This window comes from Dicentrarchus labrax, unplaced genomic scaffold (genome assembly GCF_905237075.1).
Source record: "Dicentrarchus labrax unplaced genomic scaffold, dlabrax2021, whole genome shotgun sequence".
Classification (NCBI taxonomy): domain Eukaryota; kingdom Metazoa; phylum Chordata; class Actinopteri; family Moronidae; genus Dicentrarchus; species Dicentrarchus labrax.
The window spans coordinates 5721415-5748882 of record NW_026136717.1 but is presented as its reverse complement, the minus strand read 5'-3'; the positions used below and the strand labels follow the sequence as shown (position 1 = coordinate 5748882).

The window sequence follows — 27468 nt, the reverse complement described above, 5'->3', positions numbered from 1 at the left end:
CCAATTTCTTTATAGCAACCTTGTGGTTGTCAGTAAAAGTGTCGATATATCGGTAGGGTTTGGTCATATGCATATTTAAAACTCCCTTTGTGCTGTTTGTGTTTGCATGTTGGTGTTTTCAAGCAGGATGTTCTCATTTTGTTGCAAAGAACCCATACGACTCTCAGTGGACCACAGAAGCCTTTTTCTATGATCAAACTATATGTTTAGAAGCAGAAGTTGACTGATGTCCCACAACACAGTGTGTTTCACTGTGTTTAACCGCACACAGCTTGTGAGCAAAAAATCATAGATGTTATGTAGCGCTGCTGTGGTTAGCAAAACCTGATCAAAGTTTATGGGCTGATAAGACAATAGATTCAAATGATTCTTACTGTTTGATTATTGGTCTGTGGTTATTGTTCATAAATGTATTTTATGCTTTAATTATATCTCTACATAATTATTCATCCTCCACATAATGACTGTATGAGGAACAACAGCTTTGTCAAATGTTTTTTTATTAATGAAAGTGTAATACAGTCAAACAACTAAATAATGTGTATCTAACATTGGTGTTCATCTTGTGTAATTTGTGATAACTTTTCTGTGATAACATGTCATTTAACTGTAACAGAGACTCTGAGCTAAACGAACATTTTGATCTCAGAGAGCCAAACTCTGCATTGAGGACTTCACCTGCTCTTGTTGATGTAAAACAAGTGACAAGTGGTTACAAACAACAAGAGAACCCCAGTTCTAATGATAGAGAGCCAGACCAAGATTCTCATCTGGTCTTCAGCAGCACCTTGGACGAGCAGCTTGCTTCCATCCCCGAACAGTATCTCCCCGCAGGAAGCCACAGCACAGTAGTAGGTTCCGGCATCAGACGAGCTCAGGTTCATCTTCTGCAAATGGTAGACACAGCTCTGTGAGGGGGACCCTGGTGCAGAGACGTGTTTCCACCCATCCCCGAGCGGGTGAAGGATTCCTTGTCGAGACCCATGTTTGAACCAGTAAACACCGTGTTCTTCACCACAGCTCCCAGTGTGTACTGTACAGTTGAAGGTCACAGACCCTCCTGGCTGGATGGTCTCAGATACCGGCCACTGGACTATTTCCTTGAGTTTGGCTCCTACAATTCACAAATCCACAAAGTAAACAGTCAGAGAATCTGTTTTTGACTTTTGAGACATTAAGTATATTTAGGTTGGAGACATTAAGTATATTTAGGTCCTTTTATTTTGTTTTTATTCTTTTAATATGTCTTTGATATCAGTAGTATCGGGTGCCCGGTTAGCTCAGTGGGTAGAGCTGGCGACTCATGTACTGAGGCCGAGTCCTTGCTGCAGCGGCCCAGGGTTCAAATCAGACCTGCAGCCATTTGCTGCGTGTCATCCCCTCTCTCTGCCCCCCTTTCCTGTCTATCTTCGGCTGTCCCTATCAAATAAAGGCAATAAAAAGGCCAAAAAAAATAACTTAAAAAAAAACGGAAGATGATAAGCCTTAAGAACAGTATATTTTACATTGACGGGTGTTGATTGGAGAGCTCATATGCCCCGAACCATCCAGTGTTATATAATCTCTGGTGTGTATATTTCAACACTATAAGTTTAATTTTACACGCAAAGCAAATGAATGGAATGCAAATCTTTAAAGCCAATGAAAAATAAAAGCACAATACCTTTGACACTTAGAAAGACCCCCTTTCCAAATTCCATGATGTTGGAGTGTGAGCTTCCACAGAAATATGTAGCTGAATCTGATAAGTGGACATCGGAGATGTGTAAATGATTTATCCCTTTCTTTCTTTCCAAAGAGATGCGAGGGTTCTTCTCCATCCAGGGAAAGACTTTGGATGGCAGATTGTGCTTATAAACAGAGGACAGGAGCTCAGGTCCACCTCCTAAGGTTTGTTGGTACCAGGAAAAGTGCATCGCTACTTGGCTGTCATACGAACAATGTAGAGTCACATTGTCCCCAACACTGGCGAATATAACTCCAGTGTCCTGTTGGACTGCTGCCGACTGGATCACCACTGACAGATGAACTGGATCAAAAAGATATAATGTTATACAAACTATACAGACATTACATTTTTAGCCTTACTTAGAATCACAGACCTGAATATATTTCATATCAAGACACTTACATACTCCACAGAGGATCGTGTACAGGGGCATCGTCTCAGTGGTCCTAAGAACTGAAAGGTTTGAGTGAAAGAGCAGACGTTAGCTTTAAAATGAGGTTACATGTGATTGGTTGCAAAGAGGGTCGGACTGTGTTCCACTGTAAACATCCGTTATGACCTCAGTTAAAGGTGAATGAACATAAAAGTAACACAGTTAAATGAAAGTGACTCTACTTTGACAAACTGTTGGGTCAGACACTTACACTATTTGTTTTAACAATATAGCAACAAAGAACTTAAACTTTCTGTTATGTCCTGTGGTATCAAACAGCTCCATTATGAACTTTTTATAAACTGTTCACTTTCCTTAGGGAATGGTAAAACCATAAACACTGGACAGAACACACACTTGAGAGCTCATGTTTGGTCTATAACTACCACTATAAGGTATACTCAAAACTGTTTATGTGAAATATAAGGCTTTACTTATTTTATGGACTTCATATACTTGTTTATATGTCTTCGAAATATTTTGAAATATGAATTGTTTTTTCCTTTACACTTTGGTTTATATCTGCTCCAGACGTGTTTTATGACATATATCCTAAAATTCTTTGCTTTGAAAAATAAAAATATATTTCTTTTCCACGAAAAAGTGAATTCACCCATAGTTAAAAAAATAACGAAACTGCACTTCTACCTCTCATTAAAAGAAACAGAATCTCTGAATATAAAAAATAATAAATAGAATTGAATTGAAATTGAATTGAATATCCAAATATTTTTAAAGCTTAACTGTTGCACACAAGATGTCTCTTGCTTCAAAGTAAAGTTTCAATGTTTGTGCCCCAGAGGCGTCAAGTTCCACCTCACACGTGATACTTGACCATGACTGGTTTTCAGACTGTTGACAACATCTTGCTTTAAGGTTACAAATAAACACTATCCACCTTCAGCTCATGAACGTGAAAACAGTCTTCTATCTTGCACTCAGCGCAATTGACTTGTACTGTACACTGGCGCTAATTCCTATTTTGCACTCGACGCACATTGGAATTTTCCCTCCACCAATGCACGTACTTAAATTAGGGAATGAACTTGCGCCCCACGGGGCGGTTCAGCGAAAAGAGGAGGCGTGTGGCATTAATACTTTGCCGCATCCCGGACAGCTCCCACTCCAGCATGTCAAACCCGGTTTGCTGCAGGAACGGGGGTCCTCCGGCGTGTAGCGGGTCTGGATCCTCTGCACCTTGGTGTTGGCGCTGCTCCCTCCTCAGCTGGCCCTTGAGCACTGCACGGCCCGTGCACACTGCTCCCGAGGCCAGGGTCTTCTTCCTGTGAAGCTGCGTTACATTGTTTTGATTTATTGTATGGCTGTGTTACATTTATTTCATGTCAATAATGTCACTTCTCGGTATTTTACAACCCTGACGAGAACGTCGGTCTCCTCGGCTGTAAACCGCTCCTGGCGTGCGCCTGGCAAATCCGCCATTATAATAGCAATCCGCCATGGAAGAAGCGCGCCTGCTTTTAAAGGGAATGTGAGATGACGCTCTGATTGGTTTATTGCACGTTACGCCCATTTTTAGAGTTGGATATTTTGGTAGACAGAGATCTGTAATGCCTCCTGGAGGCGACAAGATGTGGTGATCAGAAGACAGATGTGATTTTAGTATGCCCTTCAGTATGCACTTTTGGTTGTACTGCACAGTACAGAGATTAAGCTGATTAGAGACAGAGATGATAATCTTGGAGAATCTACTGTGTGCATGTGTACAATACCTCCTCTGAGTCTGATAAAAAGAGCTGTGGGTACTTATAGTGCTTACAGTGACAGTGTTTGGTCTGTCGACACCTCCCTCTGTCACTGGAAGAACTGACACAACACAGAGAGAGTGTGGAAATGTATCTCTAACTCCATCAGGCTGCCCACTGGTGCTCCTCAGGGCTACATGCTCAGCCCAGTGCTATTCAGACTGTTTACACATAAACAAAATCCAGCTTCAGTCGATAGGTTTGTTAATGTCACAGTAGAGGCAGACTGTATCAACAACAATGATACAACAAACAAATCAATGACACCAGTGTGCAGAGAGTGAGGGGCATGAAGGTTTTTGTGGTGTACATAATCTACAGTCTTACATAGTCCCCCAACACAATCCCCTTTCCACGGACGCACTATTTGTAACCATGATCCTTTTAGTTATTAGCTACTATATTATTTTTTATTTCAATGATCATCATTCACTAATAAAGTATTTATGATGTGCATTTATAATTTTTTTTTTTTTATTACACAGGGACTTGCTGGTTTGGTAACTGATTTATTATTGTGTTTGCTGTCTGTGCACCTTGGCTTCAGACTGGAACAACATGTCATTTTACTGCATACTTGAATACAGATGAATAACAAGCTTGCATGTGATTGTGCTGTATCAGACTGCTACAGATGAGGTGAGGATGTATTCCATGATGGTTGTATAGAATTGTAAAAGTGGCAGAAGAATTGTTAGTTCATGCCATCTGAAATTCTTTGAGGCACAATTTTGTCTCAAATGTTCCGTGGTAAAAGATGTGAGCTTCTTTACATGGCCTATTCAATTCCCCGCCCCTTTACAGTGATATAAAGTACTCTTGCTGTGACACGGTTATACGCACAATGAAGAGCTTCCCCTTAATAACAGCTTTACTTCTCTGCAGCCTCAGTAAGTACTGCTATTGAATTATTCTGAGCAGCAAATACAATTCTAATCTCTCTTTATCCAGTAATCCATTAATGTAATCCAAAGTTTTTTGTTGAATTAATTTATAGGTATTGTTGTTGCATAATCAGCTCGAGTGCTGTGTGTTTCAGGCTGGATCTCTGTCTCAGGTTCTGAGTCTCAGACTGTGGAGGTTCAGCCTGGTGAAGATGTCACACTGCTGTGCTCTGACATTTCCACAAGTCCAACTCAGACAGACTGGTTCAGAGTGACCAACAGAACCAAACCCAGCTGTATCTCCTCTATGTACGGATCTGATGGCAACGTTTTTTACTGTGATGGCTTTTCAACTGGAAAATTTAAAATGAGCTCCAACGTCTCCACTGTTTTACTTCAAATCAAGCGAGTGGATTTATCTGACTCTGGACTGTATTTCTGTGGATTTTACAAAGGCAAACATACAGTAATTTCCACTGCAACACATTTAAATGTTAAAGGTAAGTTTGCAGTAAAGACATATATTTAATAGAGATCTCTTTATCTCCTCATATTTACAGCATATCTCAAATGCATCGTCACAGTAGTATGAAAACAACAGGAAGACACAAGAAACCAAACCGTTTTGAAAATATTTTATCATCTTTTTTTAAAGTTGATGGTGAATCAGATGATCAGGTGGATTGTAACACTCAAAGTAAGGTTCTCCTTTTCTTTCTTAAGATTATTTTAATTGTGCAAGTTACCATAGAGCCATTCATTTTGATTAAAATAGTCTTATGTACCATGTTTCCAGTAGAGGAGCCTGATGGAATGACAACCCTAATGAGTGTGATCCTGGGTGGTCTGACTGCTGTCCTCACTATAGTCATCATTGTTCTGGCTGTTAAAATCAGGAAACTTCAGACAGGTACAGTACATTTATAATTTGTTGCACATCATCTAGTGAGCTGTGTCAACATGATGGACAAATCCAAAGTAAAGTATGTGATCAGTAATAATGAACTAATCAGACTTTTGTCTTTTGTCATTTAGCTGTGAAGGAAGAAGCACAGCCAGAAAGAAACAAGGTGAACCCACCATTAAGAACATTAATTCATACTTGTATCTCTAATTTCAGCTGCCATTTACAAACTGTTTACCGACAGTAGAGATTTATTAATGTTTTTGTAAAATTTCTATTTTTGTTATTATTTGCCTTACTCCAAATGTCAGCAAATGCTAGCTGTAGCCATACTTCTTCCATCTTTCCAACATGTTTTTTGTTTTTTCCCTCTGAAACCATGAAAATGTTCTATTAGATCAACCAATTGACTTCCTTACTCCATTTCGGATAAAAATCAAACAGAGTTTAGTTTCAATTGTGCCAAACAGCTGTGATTCTTTTAAAAACCATTTGTTACAACACTCGAATCCACCAATGAGCAAACTCAGATACAGTGTTTGTGAGTATGTGACTCTAAATACTCTGATTTACAGAATCTGGACTCAGATGACCTGAACTACGCAGCTCTACGTTTCCAGGCGAAACCAAAAAGAAACCACAGACCTGCACCAGAGAGAGAGCTGGAGCCACATGTTGTGTATGCTGCCACCAGATAGACTCAACTGGGACTGTAGCTCTGAGTGGAACTGATGCTTTATCACATTAATCTGCTGTTGTGTTTTTGTGTGTGAGTAGTGGGTGGAAGGAGTCCAAAAATAAACTTTGATTCTGTATTTTCTCGCTTGTCTGTCTCTCTCTCGGTAAAAGTGTCTGTCTTGCTTATGTGTCCTGTCAGGAGGGAGGAGTTAGTGAGGTACACATCAATTATTTGACAGGAAGCGACAGCACAGTGTGGTCTGAGAACAACTGAGGTGAAAATCACGAGGCCTCTGAAGCCGAAGCTCGATGGAAAGTAAAAGAGGGAGCAGTGAAAATGTACTTCTTTTGACAAAACTCAACTAGCAGCCAGCGGGTATAAAGTGCAGCACTGTGACACAGGATCCAGGAATCTGGGCTCTGATAAGCTGAACTCTGCTGCACTCTCTGCAGTTCCTTCCAATCGATCAGAAACAGGAGGCCTGCGTCAGAGAGACAGGTAGAGATAGACCAGCAGATAGACCCAGGAAGCAACTGAAAAGGCAACTGTCAGTTTAATGATGCTGGTGCTTTATCATATTAATCTGCTGACGGCCACAACTCACGTGAGTAGTGGGTGGCAGAAGGGCTCCATGACAAACATTTTAAAATAACAGTTCCTACATTCATGGTCAGTTTGTATTTTCTTGCTTGTGTCTCTCTTAATCTTCATCTGAGAGGAACAAGGACATATTTGATGTTTGATGAGACACAAAAGAGTCGTAGGGAGAGTCAAATGGTCTTTCAGGGGGGAGGGATGAGTGAGATACACATCACTTCACAGGAAGAGACAGACAGCACAGTGTGGTCTGAGCACAACTGCCGTTAAAGTCACAAGGCCTTTGAAGTCAAAGCTTTGCAGCAAAAGCAGTGACAACTGACCTACCTGCTTTTGACTGAATATGATACCATTCTACATCAGTCTCTATTTTACTCTCCAATATTGTTTCACTGAGTTTGTGTTGTGTTAGCCTAGCTTTTATTTTTATTTCAGTCAAATGGGACCTATTATGCTCATTTCCAGCTCTATAGTCTTAGTTTGAGACTCCACTAGAGTAGCTTTGCATGATTCACTCTTCAAAATGTGTATCCCTTCATGCAGCGCCTAAGTTCATCCTGTCTGAAACAGTGGGTGTGCTGCTAACTTATGCATGCTCAGAGCAGTGGGGAGAGTGTCTGTGTTTAATGTTATATCTCTAGTACAGGAGCTACGGACCGCCGGGTGCGCCGGTGCCTCACGTTTTCAGTCCATAAGGAGTTAGTGGTTAGCTAATAGCTTCAAATAAAGTAATTATATGCATTAGTAAACTCTGTGAATCCCCAAAGCAGTTAAACTCGCAGTACGTCACCTCCACTGGCGCTACAAACTGTCATGGCGATGACCATAAGTCCAAACGCCAGACTTCCAAACATTACTCCACAATTCAATGGGCAACGTCATGATAGGCTCACATTTGGTCCTGACTTAATGTCAACTTCCAACACTGTAACATAATATTTATGGGAGAAACTGAGGAAAAGCATAATAGTTCCAGTTTAACTAAAATGTCTTTTTCACAGCTTGTTTAAGTTTTTTGTTTAGTTTTAGTTCATTCTAACAACTTTGGTTTGGACTGCAGGAAATGTTTCAACCTTAATGCAAAATCAGAAAGATGTGTAACATTAACTTCAGAACTTCTCACTTCCTTCTGTGAGAGCACTGACACCCACAAATCTGCACCACCTGTGTTACATACAGACTATTTTCCACTGAAAGTGTACTCATTGTCTTTGACCCCTTTACTGAAACCGCCATCATACTGCAAGATCACTACGGAGCGAAGGATGTTCAAGTTTTATGTGCTCTTGGTTCTTCTTTTTGGAGCAGGTAAAGGACTGCACAGAACATTTTTCATAATAAAAATAAATGATGGGTAATGTGTAAAGTTCAATTTGCATTCAGTGGTCATTAACTTATCTCTTTGTTTGTTTCAGATGGCGCTGTGCTCTACACTAACCCCGGACACAGTGTGACTTTACCGTGTTTCTACGGTGCCAGTGTTAAATATCTGTGCTGGTACAAGCAGGTTGCAGGGGAGCAACCTCATATAATATCCTCTGTCTACAAACATTCACCTGACAGCAACAGCTTCCACAACCAGTTTAAACATGACAAACGGTTTTCAGTTCATGCTGGAGAAGGGTTCTACCATCTGAACATTTCTAATGTGCAGGACTCGGATTCAGCGATGTACTACTGCGGAAAAATCATCATTGTTGTCCCGGAATTTGAGAATGCAATATTTTTGGATTTAAAACGTAGGTATTTTGGCCAGTTAACAATTTGAAAACCATCTTTATCACTTTTTTGATTTTCCATTACTCTTTGTAACATTTCTGTTTTTCAGAGTCTGGTCGCAGCTCTTTCCCCCTGCAGCCAGTGTTCGACACCATGAAGCCAGGAGGCTCTGTAACTCCGAACTGCACGGTCCATGCTGATGTTGGAGGTGAGCAACATATGTATTCTATGTAAATTGAAGCCACGTCTCTTTTCTTCATTCGCTCAGTCTATATTGCTTTATATGTTTTCACAGAGAAACATGAGGACACTTCCTCTGTACTGGTGCTTTATGTGGCTGCAGCTCTGCTTGTGTCTGTTACCGTGAACATCGTCTTAATCAGTATCCTCTGCAAAATGTCCAGGAGAACATATCTTCATTCTGGAGGTACAGTGAGATAATATTTACCAAAGAAGAAGTTTGTCTGGCTCTTTTGATGAGGATAAGAGGAAAGGTTGATTGAACCAAACTTCAAAACCATATATTCTAACTCAACCTCAGTGGTATCTAGCCATGCTGATTTGTGGTGCTAGAAAGCATTTTAAGAAAACATTTAAAATTCTATTTTTCAGAAAGAACTCAAGGTTACTCTCAAAATAGTAGAATAGTTTTCTAAATTACCGACCCGAAACTTACCCACAGGTGGAAGTTTTTTGGGGGAACAGTGGATTCCTGAAAGCCTTAAGAGAAAACTTAACAAATGGGCCATGGGTACACAGGCAGGAGTGAGACTGAGTTACTATGATTACTATGAAAGTGCCTTTGACCCACATTCTTAATAATGACCTGCGGGGAAACTGCACTGGCTGCAAAAAAAAAGGTTGTATTGACTGTAATGGCAAAACGACCCCACTTCTCACTTGATTTATTAGCTCAGTAAATCCTTGAGTTTATGGTATCAGTTGCTAGTTTCAAGTCTTCATCCATACAGCATGAAGTTAATTTAGTAAATGATGGTCCCATTTAGAGTAAAATGGACAATAAAGCAGGGTATGCTTAGGGTGTGGCTACCTTGTGATTGACAAGTCACAAAACCAAGATCAAACAGTCAAACTAGTAGTGCTGACCAAACATGAACCAAGATACTGTTACTAACCCTAACCCTTGCCTAAAACTCCAACCCACCAGCCCCATGCTCCAAAGATGGTCACTTCTGGCTCCAAAAAAACGACAGGGCAACAGCCATAGGGCCAAACTCTGGGCTTCAAAACAGTTATCCCCACACCAAGGGTACACAGTAGGTGAACAGGGTAGGGTGGTAAAGAGCACCTAACATGGCTTTTTTTTCCACAACCAGAGACTCCAGCAAGATGTCAGGCTCCCTCCACAGCAATTGCAGAGGTAAATACAAAACTGCTGACATTGAATTAGCTGTTGAATTACCAATCAGACACATATTTACTGCACAATACATTATTAACTAGACATAGTTTTTACTTAAGAACACAATAATTATGTTATGTTATGTCATTTATATTTTGTTACCAGAGTTACCTACATTATGCTGCTTTAAGTGTCAAACTGACGAAGAGATCAAGAAAACACAGGGATCAAATCTGGAGTGAGTGTGTGTACTACAGTTCAAATAAATGACAAGACATATTCCATTGGAATTATGAGTAAAACAGGATTATTTTAGGGCTCTTTTTGAGTTGTTGTAGATTCAGACTGAAGTTTGAACTAAAACTGCTTTTAAAGCTTCTCTATGGCCTACAGCATATACATACATACTTTGTTTGCCATGTATCTGAAATTAAAGGTTATTTCTAGTACATATGGATGAATCATTTGAAACTTTCCAGTATATTTAAAAGTTTTTAGGATCAGGATTGTTTCATACTTTTTGTGTTTATTGATCGTTTTCATCAAAACATTCATGTGTAATTGTATGTGAATTCTATGTCATTAACAATCAAATAAACAATTATTCTTTTTCATACATGAGTCAATGGTGGCACCACGTTTACCATGGTGATCTCACCCACCGCAATTACTGAGTGAGTGGTGAAACTCAATTGTTCTGAAACCAAAGGAAAATGGCACAGGAAGGTTCTTTTATTGGCAAATCAAATTGTAAGGCTATACTATGAAATATGTCTACCATCAGCAGCAATGTTTTATATGTATTAACCAGTTATCAACTCAAAATTGTATGAAGGTACATCAGCACCACAAATCACAGATAATCATATCTCAATCTAAAATATTGCTGGTTCACAGAATAAGTGAGGATATCACACAAACAGCTGCTGAAGACTAAAATAAACAGTATGAAAAGTCAATACTTACTATCTATGGCTACCAACAGAATTAAGTGAGTAGTATGTTGCATAAGTGACACTGCAGAGTTAAAAAAAGAGAAGAATTTTACCCTTTCATTCACCCACCTCCACAGGAAGCTGGAAGCTTCACAAAGGACATGAAACAGAAAACGCAAAACTTCCAACACAAAGTTAACAACAACGTTCAGCTGAAAGCTTTTGTGTCAAATGTGCAGCCTGTAAAGTAAAATCAGTGTGTTCCAAAAGAAAACATTGTAATGCACAAGACTGGATGCAGCTAAAATGCACTGCATTGGCAGGTCAGTGTGAGCGGAAGAACAAAAGACACTCCGCCTCTCTAAACCCCTTATAGGTGCTAAGTGGTAAAACCTCTCAATGCACAATGAGGACATTCAACCTGATAACAGCTTTACTTCTCTGCAGCCTCAGTAAGTGCCAACACTTTATTACTTTCAGCACCAAATAATGTAACCAGTAATTTAAACTTGTACTGCATATTAGTGGAGGGATGATTTTGTAGCCTTATTACAGTAACTGTTGCATTATACTCTCATGGATCTATCTCATCTTGTCTCTTCTGTGTGTTTCAGGCTGGATCTCTGTCTCAGGTTCTGAGTCTCAGACTGTGGAGGTTCAGCCTGGTGAAGATGTCACACTGCTGTGCTCTGACATTTCCACAAGTCCAACTCAGGTAGACTGGTTCAGAGTGACCAACAGAGCCAAACCCAGCTGTATCTCCTCTATGTACGGATCTGATAAAGACGCTTCATTCTGTGATGGATTTCAAAATGGAAAATTTAAAATGAGCTCCAACGTCTCCACTGTTTTTCTTCAAATCAAAGGAGTGGATGTATCTGACTCTGGAATGTATTTCTGTGGATTATACATAGGCACACATACAGTCATTTCTACTGCAACACATTTAAATGTTAAAGGTAAGTTTGTAGTTAAGCCTTACCTTTTATAAAGATCTCTTTATCTCATCATATTTACATTATATCTCAAATGTATCGTCACAGTATGAAAACTGCAGGAAGACAAACAAGAAACTAAAACGTTTTGAAATTATTTTATCATCTTTTTTTAAAGGTGATGATGAATATGAAGATCAAGTGGAATGTGTCACTGAAGGTAAGGTTATCCTTTCCTCTGTTAAGATTATTTTCTGTTACCATGGAGCCATTCATTTCAATCAACAACAATCAACAGATTAAAGAGTGTTAATTCTACCGTTTTAGATATCAGTCTATCATGTCCGAGTGATCCAATAGCAATGAGTGTGATCCTGGGTGGTCTGACTGCTGTCCTCACTATAGTCATCATTGTTCTGGCTGTTAAAATCAGGAAACTTCAGACAGGTACAGTACATTTATAATTTGTTGCACATCATCTAGTGAGTTGTGTCAACATGACGGACAAATCCAAAGTAAAGTATGTGATCAGTAATAATGAACTAATCAGACTTTTGTCTTTTGTCATTTAGCTGTGAAGGAAGAAGCGCAGCCAGAAAGAAACAAGGTGAACCCACCATTAACTTACACAAACTGTGTGTTATGGTTTTAAAGTTGCATTTGAACACATGATGAGTCTGTTAATGATCTTTGTCCCGAGCTGCTGCAGGTGGAATCAAACAGCAAATTCAGACAGGCAGTCACAGCAGACCTCTTTAACCTCACGTAGAAATGATCCCATTAACTCATACGCTCAACTTCAGCTTAAATTATGAAAAAGTTTTTCACTTTTTAATTGAAATAAATATATGACTCTAAATCCTCTGATCTACAGAATCTGGGCTCTGATCAGCTGGACTCTGCAGTGCTGAAGTTCCTTCCACAGACCATAAGAAACAGGAGGCCTGCATCAGAGAGACAAGTGGAGACTCATGTTATTTATGCTGTCAGCAGATAGACTCAGGAACAAACTGGAACTGCAACTCTGAGTGCGACTGATGCTTTATCATATGAATCAGCTGTTGTGTATTTCTGTGTGGGTGGATACAAAAAACTGTTTGACAATAAAGTTCTATTACTACTATATCTACTGTATATTCATTGATCATTGGCATAGTATTTCTTTCTTTCACTTTTTTGGTCAAGGTTTCTTATTTTGTCGGCCTTCAGTCTTCATCTGAGAGGAAAGAGGACATATTTGACGTTTGATGAGACACAAAGGACACTGACGACTGTCAAACGCCCTCATAGGGAGAGTCAAACGGTCTGTCAGGGGGGAGGGAGGAGTGAGATACATATCATTTCACAGGAAGAGACAGCACAGTGTGGTCTGAGTACAACTGCTGTGAAAGTCACAAGGCCTCTAAAGTCAAAGCTTTGCAGCAAAAATAAACAGTTAAAACTGACCTACATGCTTTTTTCTAAATACTATCAGTTTCTGGATGTGTACAGACTGAAAAAAATAGTGAAGAAAATCAGTAACAATGGAATAAAGCAGCCCCCTGTGGGGACAAACATTGTCTGTATGAGTGAAAAACAAAGTCTGCACCACAGGAAGACTTCAGCCCTGACCACAAACACCAACAACCTGCTACACAAAGAGCAATGATACTATTATACATTGTACATAATCTCTACTTTACACAGACTTATTGAACTACTTCAGCAGCCTTCAAACTTCAAGACACTCTTTTGCCAGTGCACATCCACATGAACACACTCAGCCATGATTTCAGGTTAAACTCTCATCTATCAGGTTTCTAGTGCTGCTCAGTGAATTCATTTCACTGTAGCAGAGTACAGTGGTTCCCAGAAACACAAAGAGCAGGCACACAACAGTGTTTAACCTCTATAAAGTCACATGGTAGAGACATAGGATCTCCACAGCTGAATAATAATCACAGCTTTTTCCACCAGAATAAAGAATCGAGCAGGCAGACAGCAGGCAGCGCACCAAGCCATAAACCCACCCAACATTAGACACAGTAGGACATGACCAGCATAGACCAGCACCCAGCAAACACTGCACGTTTTCCTCAGCACCCAGACCACAGCAGAGAGAGAGAATGAAAACAGCCTCAGCCACACAAAATGCGACAAAGTCAGCACAGGTTTCAAAGTGATTATTAAAAATATATTTAAACTCACTGTTGATGTCTCCAAAGCAGCGCAATCTGTTGTTGTTGTTGTTGAAATAAGTTGTTGTCCAGCTCCTCCTCTGTCCGAGGACAATTGAAAACAAATCCATCCATTATTTCCCAACTTCATGAACTTTATAATTCGACGTACTAATTTCAGACAGGAGGAAAGAACGAGGACAGGTGGCTGCGAAACGCCATGGTGCACTCACGTCACTGACGTAGCGATGTGACGTGCAACGGAGTAAAGCTTCCCCCACTGATCAGTGACCTATCATCCAGTTAAATTACAAGGCAATGATGTAATATTATACAGTGAAAACAACCAGAGAGCTCAACTTATTGATTTTATTAAGGAAATATCACATCCATCGTTTGAACCGCTCAGAACTGAACTTTGATAGTTCTTTTAGTCTATGAAAAATTGTTTGAAAATAGAGCCATATCCTGTTATGTAATCCTTATTTCATTATGATGCCTTAATGTTAGACTTCATTGGATACCAATGTGGGGATACTGAATGGCAGATCTGCTGCTGACCTCAGAACAGTGTAGTGTGTGATGCTGACAGCACTGCAGGAGGCAGTGAAGTCACTCATTTATTCAGTAAAGACCTGTATTGTTTTTAGTCATTTATGTGCCTGTTGTCATGTTGTGGCGGTGCACAAACATCAACATGTGATCTCAGATGAAATGAGTCATTATTCCAATTAGAAAGATGTGTCAGACGCCAGAATGCCTCCCCTCTATATCTAAAAGATAGAAAGGTTTAACATTAAAGGTGGGGTCAGTCATTCAGGCTGTCAAATACTGACGTCTTGGGTTGCCAGTAAGACCCAGACTTGACTTCAAAATGACAAACACGTATGAGGTTTGATGCAGGAGGAGCCTGTAAAGCCTATTTTTAGGATAAAACATAGGTGGTACGATGGTACAGTGGTTAGCACTGTCGCCTCACAGCGAGAGGGTGGTGTCAGCCGGCTGGGGCCTTTCTGTGTGGAGTCTGAATGTTCTGCCCTGTGTCTGTGTGGGTTTCCTCGGGGTGCTCCAGCTTCCCCCCACAGTCCAACAACAGAAAGGTTAGATTTAATGGTGACCCTGTTTGATGTGTCTATGTGTCAGCCCTGTGATTAACCGGTGACCTGTCTACCCCACCTCCCGCCCAATGTCAGCTGGGATTGGCTCCAGTCCCCCCCACAACCCTGCAAAGGAGAAGAGGTTCAAGATAATAGATAAAAACATACACTAATGTTCCCACAAGACTGTGTGTTTCTGCTAGAGTGGTAGTTTTCTGCCCTGGCTGTTTTTTCTTTCACTTTTGGGCAAGCAACAAGTCTTGTACACCCTCCCTCCCCCTTTTTTCAGTTTCCACTGTGGTGAAAACACTGAGCGTATCATTAGCCACAGGAAGACTGCCCTTCAGCTCTTTGACACAGACACACCGTCATTTCCACTGCAACATATGTAAATGTTAAAGGTAAGTTTATAGTTAAGTCTTACCTCTTTTAAATATGTACTCTCCTCATTATATTTACAATATATCTCAAATGTATTGTCACTGTTTGAAAGCAGCATAAAGTCAAACGAGGATACAATTCCAATTATTCCATTATCTTTTTTAAAGGTGATGGTGAATCTGATGATGAACTGTATTTTTACACTCACAGTAAGGTTCTCCTTTCCTCTCTTACCATAGAGCCATTAATATCAGTCAGATTAAGGAGTCTAATTCTACCATGTTTCTAGTAGAGAAGCCCTGACCACAAACACCAACAGCCTGCTACAACAAAGAGCAATGATACTATTATACATTCTACATAATCTCTTCTTTACACAGACTTATTGAACTACTTTACCATCACAAGCCACATCAACATCTGCATTCAAACGTCAACACACTCTTTTGCCAGAGAACTCATCCAGATGAACACACTCAGCCAGGTTAAACTCTCATCTATCAGGTTTCTGATGCTGCAAAGTGAATTCATTTCACTGTAGCAGAGTATACCAGCTGCTCTCTCCTGGCAGTCTGGCTGTGATGTGTAGGAATATGATCAAAAATACAAGCAGCAGGTAAAATGAGTTAGTGGAGACTCACATGAAATCCTTAAGGCCCTATCTACATTCAACTGTTTGGTTTGTCCATTCTGGGCTACTGTAGGAACATGGCAGTTCAACATGGCAGACTCAATGGAAGGTAGTGATGGGTTGGTCGTGAACGATCTGGCTCTAAGAGCCGGCTCTTTGAGGTGAACGACGGGAGCCGGCTCCTGATTGGGAGCCAGATCCGGATTTCTTTCTGTTAAAGCCGCGTGATTGGTCAAGATGTGTGGCGACGTCTGTGTATCTACACTCAGCAGGAGGGGGGAGGGAGGGGTTACAGACGCACAGTGAGCATGTGAACAGGTGGGAGGGAGACTTGACAGAGCGAGAGAACTTGCTACATAGACAGAGACTACACACTGGAAAGGTGAGGAAAATGAGTGACAGGAAACGTAGTACAGTTTGGACATATATGTATATATATGTGATAGACGGTTCAAAGGCAGAGTGTAGACTGTGCGAAGTTAAAAATTTCATATTGAGCAGCTTTTTGTCTAATTGAGATGGGTCTTTGTTTTTGTATTTTATGATTTATTTTTGTAGCACTCTGTTCCATGTTGAGTATATTAATAAATCCATATAAATACTAAACATTTGATATAATATATGTATTTACATTAGATATTCATTTTACACATAAATTGGTAACAAATTGATTTAAGCAACAAAAAATCTGAGGAGCAACTTGGGAGCCGAAAGAGCCGGCTCTTTTTAGTGAGCCAAGCCAAAGGAACCGGTTCTCTAAAAAGAGCCATAATTCCCATCACTAATGGAAGGTGACCCGTAGTGTTTGTACATAAAACCTGCTCATTCTAAAGTAATGAAAACACAACAATTCTTATAGTCAGATGATTACACAGTGATGAAAACATATCTGTGAATATCATATTCCCTTTCTGCCAATACATCCTACTAAATGTTACACAGTGGACCCTTAAGATACATATATTGTGTCCTAGTGTTTAGTTTTCATTCTGACATGGCTCTTTTTCTTTTCTTCTCAGTCTCTTTTCATTTTATTGATTGCAAAATGTTATGTGAAATATGAGGTTTGATGGAGCCTGTAAAGCCCATTTGTAAGACCAAACAGGCAAGACAGTGATACAGTGGTTAGCAAGGCAGTTCTCTCAGCTGGCTGGGGCCTTTCTGGACTCTTCCTTTTTGGATGCCATGCTGCTTTTAATATAAGACTCTTTCATGTAATATCAAAGGCTGCATCTCTCCAACACCCAGATGTTGCAATCTCACTTGATGCTGAAAAAGCATTTGTGGGGTTTTGGTCTAATATTCTTGCTTAACCTAGCCAGGATATAACAGGTATCACACCTTTCAAACATGATTTTAAAGATAACCTTTCTGCAGATGATCTCTCATTGATATTTTCTATGCCACATCATTCAGTTCCACACCTTCTTAAACGTGTCAGTGATTTTGGCCTGTTTTCTGGGTACAAAATCAATTGATCTAAGACCAAGGCTATCCCTTTAAAACATGCCCTACACCAGTGTTTCTAAAATGGGGGTACCCCTATGGGTACTATGTTGTACTGCAGTACATTTGGTTGTAGTGTGTTATATCCTGCCATGTCAGTACAGTGTTTTTGTTGCATAAAAAATCTGAGTAAACTATTTTAAACAAAAATAGATATGAATGCATTGACAGGTCAGTGTGAGTGGCACAAAGAAAAGCAAAAGACACTCCGCCTCCCTTAACACCCTTCATAGGAGCTCAGTGGTACAAACTGTCATTGCAGTGACACGATTAATTGCACAATGTGAAGCTTCACCTTGGTAACCTCTTTACGTCTCTGCAGTACTGGCACTTCATTATTCTCAGGACAAAATAATATAAGTACCCCACCAGAATTTAAAGTTGTATATTAGAACTGAATTCATTGTTTTTGTAGACTTGTTACAGTAACTGTTGCATTATACTCTCAGGGATCAATCTCATGTTGTCTGCTGCTTGTTTCAGGCTGGATCTCTGTCTCAGGTTCTGAGTCTCAGACTGTGCAGGTTGTGGTATGTGCATGTGTACAATAGCCCCTCAGGGTCTGTTAAAATGAGCTGTGGGTACTTACAGTGCTTACAATGACTGATATTTCTGTCGACACATCCATCTGTCAGTAGAAGAACTGACACAACACAGAGAGAGAGTGGAAATGTATCTCTAGCTCCATCAGGCTGCCGACTGGTGTTCCTCAGGGCTATGTTTTCGGCACAGTGCTACTCAGACTGTTTACACCTAACTGTCGAACAAAATCTGGCTCCCGTGATATCAGTAACTTTGCTGAAGACATAGTAAAGGCAGACTGTATTACCAACAATGATACAACAAACAAGTCAATGGTGAGAGTGACAGGAACAACGTTTTTGGGGTGTATGCAGTAACAGCCTTACATAGTCCTCCAACACTGCCCGACATTGAAGCACGGTTTGTAATCATGCTCGTGTTCATTTTTAGATGTTATATTGTTTTTTATTTCACTAATATAATAAAGTATTGCCTAATGTTATAGATATAATTTGCATTCATAACTTTGCTTTTATTTTGAGAAGAATAATACATTGTTCTACTACATTCTTGAATACAGATGAATAACAACATACTTGCAGGTGATTTTTACTGTCTGACCTGCTGTATCAGACTGTGATCTTCCATGATGGCTGTATAAAACTGTATGAATGGCAGAATAATTGTCACTTGATGCCGTCTGAAATTCTTTGAGGCATATTTTTGTCTCAAACAGCATCAAGTACAGATATTCCGTGATGAGAGAATTGAGCTTCTCTGCATGAATTATTCATTTCCCCGCCCCTTTCCACTGATATAAAGTGCTCTTGCTGTGACACAGTTATACGCACAATGAAGAGCTTCACCTTAATAACAGCTATACTTCTCTGCAGCCTCAGTAAGTACTGCTATTGAATTATTCTGCCAGCAAATACAATTCTAATCTTTCTTTTGTCCAGTAACCCACCTTTATTTTTTAATTTGCAAATTAATTTGTGTTGAATTAATTTATAGGTATTGTTGTTGCATAATCAGCTCGAGTGGATCTCATGTTGTCTCTGCTGTGTGTTTCAGGCTGGATCTCTGTCTCAGGTTCTGAGTCTCAGACTGTGGAGGTTCAGCCTGGTGAAGATGTCACACTGCTGTGCTCTGACATTTCCACAAGTCCAACTCAGACAGACTGGTTCAGAGTGACCAACAGAACCAAACCCAGCTGTATCTCCTCTATGTACGGATCTGATGGCAACGTTTTTTACTGTGATGGCTTTTCAACTGGAAAATTTAAAATGAGCTACAACGTCTCCACTGTTTTACTTCAAATCAAGCGAGTGGATTTATCTGACTCTGGACTGTATTTCTGTGGATTTTACAAAGGCAAACATACAGTAATTTCCACTGCAACCCATTTAAATGTTAAAGGTAAGTTTGCAGTAAAGACGTATCTTTAATAAAGATCTCTTTATCTCATCATATTTACAGTATATCTCAAATGTATTGTCACAGTATGAAAACAGCAGGAAGACAAACAACAAACCAAAACGTTTTGCAATCATTTAATCTTTTTTTTTTTTTAAGTTGATGGTGAATCAGATGATGAAAAGGATTGTAACACTCAAAGTAAGGTTCTCCTTTCCTCTCTTAAGATTATTTTCATTGGGAAAGTTACCATAGAGACATTCATTTTGATTAAAAGACAGATTAAAGAGTCTAATTCTACCATGCTTCCAGTAGAGAGTCCTGATGGAATGACAACCCTAATGAGTGTGATCCTGGGTGGTCTGACTGCTGTCCTCACTATAGTCATCATTGTTCTGGCTGTTAAAATCAGGAAACTTCAGACAGGTACAGTACATTTATAATTTGTAGCACATCATCTAGTGAGCTGTGTCAACATGATGGACAAATCCAAAGTAAAGTATGTGATCAGTAATAATGAAGTAATCAGACTTTTGTCTTTTGTCATTTAGCTGTGAAAGAAGAAGCGCAGCCAGAAAGAAACAAGGTGAACCCACCATTAACTTACACAAACTGTGTGTTATGGTTTTAAAGTTGCATTTGAACACATGATGAGTCTGTTAATGATCTTTGTCCCGAGCTGCTGCAGGTGGAATCAAACAGCAAATTCAGACAGGCAGTCACAGCAGACCTCTTTAACCTCATGTAGAAATGATCCCATTAACTCATATATTAAACTTTAATTTCAGCTTAAATAATGAAAAAGTTTTTTTTTGTTTTAACTGAAATAAATATATGACTCTAAATCCTCTGATCTACAGAATCTGGGCTCTGATCAGCTGGACTCTGCAGTGCTGAAGTTCCTTCCACAGACCATAAGAAACAGGAGGTCTGCATCAGAGAGACAAGTGGAGACTCATGTTATTTATGCTGCCAGCAGATAGACTCAGGAAGAAACTGGAACTGCAACTCTGAATGCGACTGATACTTTATTATATGAATCTGCTGTTGTGTATTTCTGTGTGGGTGGATACAAAAAAACATGTTTGACAATAAAGTTCCTACTGTATATTCATTGATCATTGGCATAGTATTTATTTCTTTCGCTTTTTTTTCAAATTTGAGAGGAACAAGGACATATTTGACGTTTGATGAGACACAAAGGACACTGACGACTGTCAAACGCCCTCATAGGGAGAGTCAAATGGTCTGTCAGGGGGGAGGGAGGAGTGAGATACACATCATTTCACAGGAAGAGACAGCACAGTGTGATCTGAGTACAACTGCTGTGAAAGTCACAAGGCCTCTGAAGTCAAAGCTTTGCAGCAAAAATAAACAGTTAAAACTGACCTACCTGCTTTTATTTAAATACTATCAGTTTCTGGATGTGTACAGACTGAAAAAATAGTGAAGAAAATAAGTAACAATGGAATAAAGCAGCCCCCTGTGGGGACAAACATTGTCTGTATGAGTGAAAAACAAAGTCTCCACCACAGGAAGACTTCAGCCCTGACCACAAACACCAACAACCTGCTACACAAAGAGCAATGATACTATTATATATTGTACATAATCTCTACTTTACACAGACTTATTGAACTACTTTACTTTCACAAGCCACATCAACATCTGCATTCAAACATCAACACACTCTTGTCAGAGAACACATCCAGATGAACACACTCAGCCATAGTCTCAGGTTAAACTCTCATCTATCAGGTTTCTGATGCTGCAAAGTGAATTCATTTCACTGTAGCAGAGTATACCAGCTGCTCTCTCCTGGCAGTCTGGCTGTGATGTGTAAGAATATGATCAAAAATACAAGCAGCAGGTAAAATGAGTTAGTGGAGACTCACATAAAATGCATGAGGCCCTATCTACAGTCAACTGTTTGGTTTGTCCATTCTGGGCTACTGTAGGAACATGGCAGTTCAACACAGCAGACTCAATGGAAGGTGAGTCGTAGGATTTCTACCTAAAATCTGCTCATTCTAAAGTAATGAAAACACAACAATTATTATAGTGAGGTGATTACACACAAATGAAAACACATCTGTGAATATCATATTCCCTTTTTGCCAATACATCCTACTAAATGTTACACAGTGGATACATGTCCTTGCAAGTGTTTAATTTTCATTCGGACATGGCTCCTTTTATCTTGTTCTCAGTCTCTTTTACTTTCTTGATTGCAGAATTAAAATAAAATATGAAGTTTGATGGAGGAGGAGTCTGTAAAGCCCAGTTTTATGACAAAACAGGCAGTACAGTGATAAAGTGGTTAGCAAGGCAGTTCTGTCAGCTGGCTGGGGCCTTTCTGGACTCTTCCTTTTTGGATGCCATGCTGCTTTTAATATAAGACTCTTTCATGTAATATCAGAGGCTGCATCTCTCCAACACCCAGCTGTTGCAATCTCACTTGATGCTGAAAAAGCATTTGACAGGACAGAATGGTCTTATTAATTTCACACTACCAAAGCTGGGTTTTGCATACTTAACCTAACCAGGATATAACAGGTATCACACCTTTCAAACATGATTTTAAAGCTAACCTTTCTGCAGATGATCTCTCATTGATATTTTCTATGCCACATCATTCAGTTCCACACCTTCTTAAACATGTCAGTGATTTTGGCCTGTTTTCTGGGTACAAAATCAATTGATCTAAGACCAAGGCTATCCCTTTAAAACATGCCCTACACCAGTGTTTCTAAAATGGGGGTACCCCTATGGGTACTATGTTGTACTGCAGTACATTTGGTTGTAGTGTGTTATATCCTGCCATGTCAGTACATTGTTTTTGTTGCATAAAAAATCTGAGAATAAACTATTTTAAACAAAAATAGATATGAATGCATTGACAGGTCAGTGTCAGTGGCACAAAGAAAAGCAAAAGACACTCCGCCTCCCTTAACACCCTTCATAGGAGCTCAGTGGTACAAACTGTCATTGCAGTGACACGATTAAAAGCACAATGTGAAGCTTCACCTTGGTAACCGCTTTACATCTCTGCAGCGTCAGTAAGTACTGGCACTTCATTATTCTCAGGACAAAATAATATAACAAGTACCCCACCAGAATTTAAACTTGTATATTAGAACTGAATTCATTGTTTTTGTAGACTTGTCACAGTAACTGTTGCATTATACTCTCAGGGATCAATCTCATGTTGCCTGCTGCTTGTTTCAGGCTGGAACGTTGTCTCAGGTTCTGAGTCTTGTACTGTGCAGGTTGTGGTATGTGCATGTGTACAATAGCTCCTCAGGGTCTGATAAAATGAGCTGTGGGTACTTACAGTGCTTACAATGACAGTGATATTTCTGTCGACACATCCATCTGTCAGTAGAAGAAATGACACAACACAGAGAGAGAGTGGAAATGTATCTCTAGCTCCATCAGGCTGCCCACTGGTGTTCCTCAGGGCTATGTTTTCGGCACAGTGCTATTCAGACTGTTTACACCTAACTGTCAAACAAAATCTGGCTCCCGTGATATCAGTAAGTTTGCTGAAGACATAGTAAAGATAAGATAAGATATTCCTTTATTTATCCCCCTTAGGAGAAATTCAGGTTGACACAGCAGCAATAGGGCAAAGTAGTGCAAAAACAGAGAACAAAGAATATCACAATAAAAATACTACTAATATTATTAATGATACAACAAACAAGTCAATGGTGTAAGTGACAGGAACAATGTTTTGGGGGTGTACGCAGTAACAGCCTTACATAGTCCTCCAACACTGCCCGATTTTGAAGCACGGTTTATAATCATGCTTGTGTTACTTTTTAGATGTTATATTATTTTTTATTTCACTAATACAATAAACTATTACTTAATGTTATAGATATGATTTGCATTCCTAACTTTGCTTTTATTTTGAACTTGAATACAGATGAATAACAACAAACTTGCAGGTGATTTTTACTGTCTGACCTGCTGTATCAGACTGTTATCTTCCATGATGGCTGTATAAAACTGTATGAATGGCAGAATAATTGTCACTTGATGCCGTCTGAAATTCTTTGAGGCATATTTTTGTCTCATATAACATCAGGTACAGATATTCCTTGGTGAGAGAATTGAGCTTCTTTGCATGAATTATTCATTTCCCCGCCCCTTTCCACTGATATAAAGTGCTCTTGCTGTGACACAGTTATACGCACAATGAAGAGCTTCAACTTAATAACAGCTTTACTTCTCTGCAGTCTCAGTAAGTACTGCTATTGAATTATTCTGAGCAGCAAATACAATTCTAACCCTTTCTTTTGTCCAGTAACCCACCTTTATTTTTTAATTTGCAAATTATTTTGTGTTGAACTAATTTTTAAGTATTGTTGTTGCGTATTCAGCTCGTGAGTAAATCTCATGTTGTCTGTGCTGTGTGTTTCAGGCTGGATCTCTGTCTCAGGTTCTGAGTCTCAGTCTATGGAGGTTCAGCCTGGTGAAGATGTCAGACTGCTGTGCTCGAACATTTCCACAAGTCCAACTCAGACAGAATGGTTCAGAGTGACAAACAGAACCAAACCCAGCTGTATCTCCTCTATGTACAGATCTGATGGCAACGTTTTTTACTGTGATGGCTTTTCAACTGGAAAATTTGAAATGAGCTCCAACGCCTCCACTATTTTTCTTCAAATCAAGCGAGTGGATTTATCTGACTCTGGACTGTATTTCTGTGGATTTTACAAAGGCAAACATACAGTAATTTCCACTGCAACACATTTGAATGTTAAAGGTAAGTTTGCAGTAAAGACGTATCTTTAATAAAGATCTCTTTATCTCATCATATTTACGGTATATCTCAAATGTATCGTCACAGTATGAAAACAGCAGGAAGACAAACAAGAAACCAAACCGTTTTGAAATAATCTTTTTTTAAAGGTGATGATGAATCAGATGATGAAGTGGATTGTAACACTCAAAGTAAGGTTCTCCTTTCCTCTCTTAAGATTATTTTCATTGTGCAAGTTACCATTGGGCCATTCATTTTGAATGAAACACAGATAAAAAAAATCTAATTCTACCATTTTAGATATGATAGTCGAGGCTGATGGAATGACAACCCTAATGAGTGTGATCCTGGGTGGTCTGACTGCTGTCCTCACTATAGTCATCATTGTTCTGGCTGTTAAAATCAGGAAACTTCAGACAGGTACAGTACATTTATAATTTGTTGCACATCATCTAGTGAGTTGTGTCAACATGATGGACAAATCCAAAGTAAAGTATGTGATCAGTAATAATGAACTAATCAGACTTTTGTTTTCTGTCATTTAGCTGTGAAGGAAGAAGCGCAGCCAGAAAGAAACAAGGTGAACCCACCATTAACTTACACAAACTGTGTGTTATGGTTTTAAAGTTGCATTTGAACACATGATGAGTCTGTTAATGATCTTTGTCCCGAGCTGCTGCAGGTGGAATCAAACAGCAAATTCAGACAGGCAGTCACAGCAGACCTCTTTAACCTCACATAGAAATGATCCTATTAATTCATACTTTAAACTCTAATTTTAGGTTAAATAATGAAATAGTTTTTCTTTGTTTTAATTTAAATCGTTTATCAGAACTGGGATCTTATTAAAAATCCTGTTTCAGCATTTAAATTAAATTTAGCTAAACTATAGCTAATACTCAAATCAGTTTGAATGATTCATTTGTGGTACAACCCTCAAATCCAGCAGTTCTACTGATTTTGGGGGAAACTCAGCTGCACTGTGTGATCGACAGTATATGACTCTAAATCCTCTGATCTACAGAATCTGGGCTCTGATCAGCTGGACCCTGCAGTGCTGAAGTTCCTTCCACAGACCATAAGAAACAGGAGGTCTGCATCAGAGAGACAAGTGGAGACTCATGTTATTTATGCTGTCAGCAGATAGACTCAGGAACAAACTGGAACTGCAACTCTGAGTGCAAATGATGCTTTATTATATGAATCTGCTGTTGTGTATTTCTGTGTGTGTGGAGGCAAAAACAGTTTGATAATAAAGTTCCTACTGTATATTCATTGATCATTTGCATATCACTTTCATTTTCATTTGCACTGAGAGGAAAGAGGACATATTTGACGTTTGATGAGACACAAAGGACACTGAAGACTGTCAAATGCCCTCATAGGGAGAGTCAAACGGTCTGTCAGGGGGGAGGGAGGAGTGAGATCACTTAACTTCACAGGAAGAGACAGCACAGTGTGGTCTGAGCACAACTGCTGTGAAAGTCACAAGGCCTCTGAAGTCAAAGCTTTGCAGCAAAAATAAACAGTTAAAACTGACCTACCTGCTTTTGGGTAAATACTACCAGTTTCTGGATATGGAAAGAAGTGAAGAAAATCAGTAACGATGGAACAAATCAGCCCCCTGTGGGGAAAAACATTGTCTTTATGAGTGAAAAACAAAGTCTCCACCACAGGAAGACTTCAGCCCTGACCACAAACACCAACAACCTGCTACACAAAGAGCAATGATACTATTATATATTCTACATTAATCTCTACTTTACCCAGACTTATTTTACTACTTTACTTTCACAAGCCACATCAACATCTGCATTCAAACATCAACGCACTCTTGTCAGAGAACACATCCAGATGAACACACTCAGCCATAGCTTCAGGTTGAACTCTCATCTATCAGGTTTCTGATGCTGCAAAGTGAATTCATTTCACTGTAGCAGAGTATACCAGCTGCTCTCTCCTGGCAGTCTGGCTGTGATGTGTAAGAATATAATCAAAAATACAAGCAGCAGGTAAAATGAGTTAGTGGAGACTCACATAAAATGCATGAGGCCCTATCTACAGTCAAATGTTTGGTTTGTCCATTCTGGGCTACTGTAGGAACATGGCAGTTCAACATGGCCGACTCCATGGAAGGTGACCAGTAGCGTTTGTAGACGGAATAGGCTCAGTCTAAAGTAATGAAAACACAACAATTCTTATAGTCAGGTGATTATACACAACTGAATTTTTTTTGTGAATATCATATTCCCTGTCTGCCAATATATTCTACTAAATGTTACACAATGGACCCTTAAGATACATGTTGTTGCTAGTGTTTATTTTTTTTTATCTGACATGGCTCTTTTTCTCTTGTTCTCAGTCTCTTTTTATTTTTTTTTTATTTCAAAATGTTATGTAAAATATGAGGTTTGATGGAGGAGGAGCCTGTAAAGCCCATTTTTAGGACAAAACAGGCGGTACAGTGATAAAGTGGTTAGCACTGTTGCCTCACAACAACGTGGTTCTGTCAGCTGGCTAAGGCCTTTCTGGACTCGCACGCCATGCTGGTTATTTATGGTTATTGATTAAACGTACAATGTGAAGCTTCACCTTGGTAACCACTTTATGTCTCTGCAGCCTCATTAAGTACTGGCACTTCATTATTCTCAGCACAAAATAATATAACGAGCACCTTACCAGAATTTAAATTTGAATATTCGTAGTGAATTCATTGTTTTGTAGCCTTGTTATAGTAACTGTTGCATTATACCCTCAGGGATCAATCTCATGTTGTCTGCTGCTTGCTTCAGGCTGGATCTCTTTCTCAGGTTCTGAGTCTCGGACTGCGGAGGTGTGGCATGTGTACGTCTACAATAACTCCTATGGGTTCGATAAAGTATGCTGTGGGTACTTACATTGATTGGTCGAGGCAGAGGGCCACCCACCTAGAGCTGGGGTCTGTCCGAGGTTTCTGCCTCTTAAAAGAAAGTTTTTCCTTGCCGCCGTTGCCAAGTGCTTGCTCATGGTGGGAACTGTTGGGTCTCTGTAAATAATGTTATAAGGAG

General features: G+C 39.5%; 3 protein-coding genes across 31 annotated transcripts in view; 2 read left to right on the top strand and 1 right to left on the bottom strand.

The window, feature by feature from the left end:
* Nucleotides 1–483: 483 nt before the first annotated feature.
* LOC127349549 (uncharacterized) lies at nt 484–3449 on the bottom strand. Its single transcript, XM_051375404.1, has 4 exons — nt 3191–3449; nt 2132–2182; nt 1664–2029; nt 484–1114 (listed from the first exon to the last, which is right to left on the bottom strand). Exons 2-4 carry the CDS (start codon nt 2160–2162, stop codon nt 675–677), a joined length of 837 nt encoding a protein of 278 aa, XP_051231364.1. The 5' UTR covers nt 2163–2182; nt 3191–3449; the 3' UTR covers nt 484–674.
* A 1320-nt stretch (nt 3450–4769) lies between these two features.
* LOC127349554 (uncharacterized) lies at nt 4770–6528 on the top strand. The gene is made up of 6 exons (XM_051375414.1): nt 4770–4815; nt 4965–5309; nt 5465–5506; nt 5606–5719; nt 5845–5879; nt 6289–6528. The coding sequence occupies exons 1-6, from the start codon at nt 4770–4772 to the stop codon at nt 6409–6411; spliced, it is 705 nt and encodes a 234-aa protein (XP_051231374.1). The 3' UTR covers nt 6412–6528.
* A 114-nt stretch (nt 6529–6642) lies between these two features.
* The window catches only part of LOC127349534 (uncharacterized), a 36148-nt gene continuing 15322 nt past the window's right edge, over nt 6643–27468 (top strand). For 2 of the 29 annotated variants that reach the window (XR_007880320.1, XM_051375357.1), the window contains exons 1-10: nt 7924–8297; nt 8405–8728; nt 8818–8916; nt 9004–9135; nt 10046–10089; nt 10237–10309; nt 11621–11965; nt 12120–12161; nt 12269–12388; nt 24967–25001. Coding sequence is in view for 27 of the 29 variants with exons in the window: in XM_051375357.1 (XP_051231317.1) it covers nt 8255–8297; nt 8405–8728; nt 8818–8916; nt 9004–9135; nt 10046–10089; nt 10237–10309; nt 11621–11965; nt 12120–12161; nt 12269–12388; nt 24967–25001 (1257 nt within the window). In the remaining 2 variants the exon portion in view is untranslated. Of the gene's footprint in view, nt 8298–8404; nt 8729–8817; nt 8917–9003; nt 9136–10045; nt 10090–10236; nt 10310–11620; nt 11966–12119; nt 12162–12268; nt 12389–12513; nt 12549–12815; nt 13067–19809; nt 19852–19962; nt 20077–20201; nt 20237–20510; nt 20765–24120; nt 24425–24570; nt 24613–24721; nt 24842–24966; nt 25002–25445; nt 25697–27468 lie in introns of those variants that run through there. The other 27 variants (XM_051375368.1, XM_051375355.1, XM_051375353.1 and 24 more) reach the window with 27 other exon arrangements.

What these genes read in the sequence shown, in the direction of transcription:
- LOC127349549 (XM_051375404.1), bottom strand. Translation starts at nt 2,162, where the DNA reads ATGCCCCTGTACACGATCCTCTGTGGAGTAT. An exon ending in CACGATCCTCTGTGGAGTAT is followed by an intron (nt 2,030 to 2,131) that starts GTAAGTGTCTTG and finishes TTTTTGATCCAG; the next exon opens with TTCATCTGTCAGTGGTGATC. An exon ending in GGTCTTTCTAAGTGTCAAAG is followed by an intron (nt 1,115 to 1,663) that starts GTATTGTGCTTT and finishes TGTGAATTGTAG; the next exon opens with GAGCCAAACTCAAGGAAATA.
- LOC127349554 (XM_051375414.1), top strand. Translation starts at nt 4,770, where the DNA reads ATGAAGAGCTTCCCCTTAATAACAGCTTTACTTCTCTGCAGCCTCA. An exon ending in TTTACTTCTCTGCAGCCTCA is followed by an intron (nt 4,816 to 4,964) that starts GTAAGTACTGCT and finishes TGTGTGTTTCAG; the next exon opens with GCTGGATCTCTGTCTCAGGT. An exon ending in CACAGCCAGAAAGAAACAAG is followed by an intron (nt 5,880 to 6,288) that starts GTGAACCCACCA and finishes TCTGATTTACAG; the next exon opens with AATCTGGACTCAGATGACCT.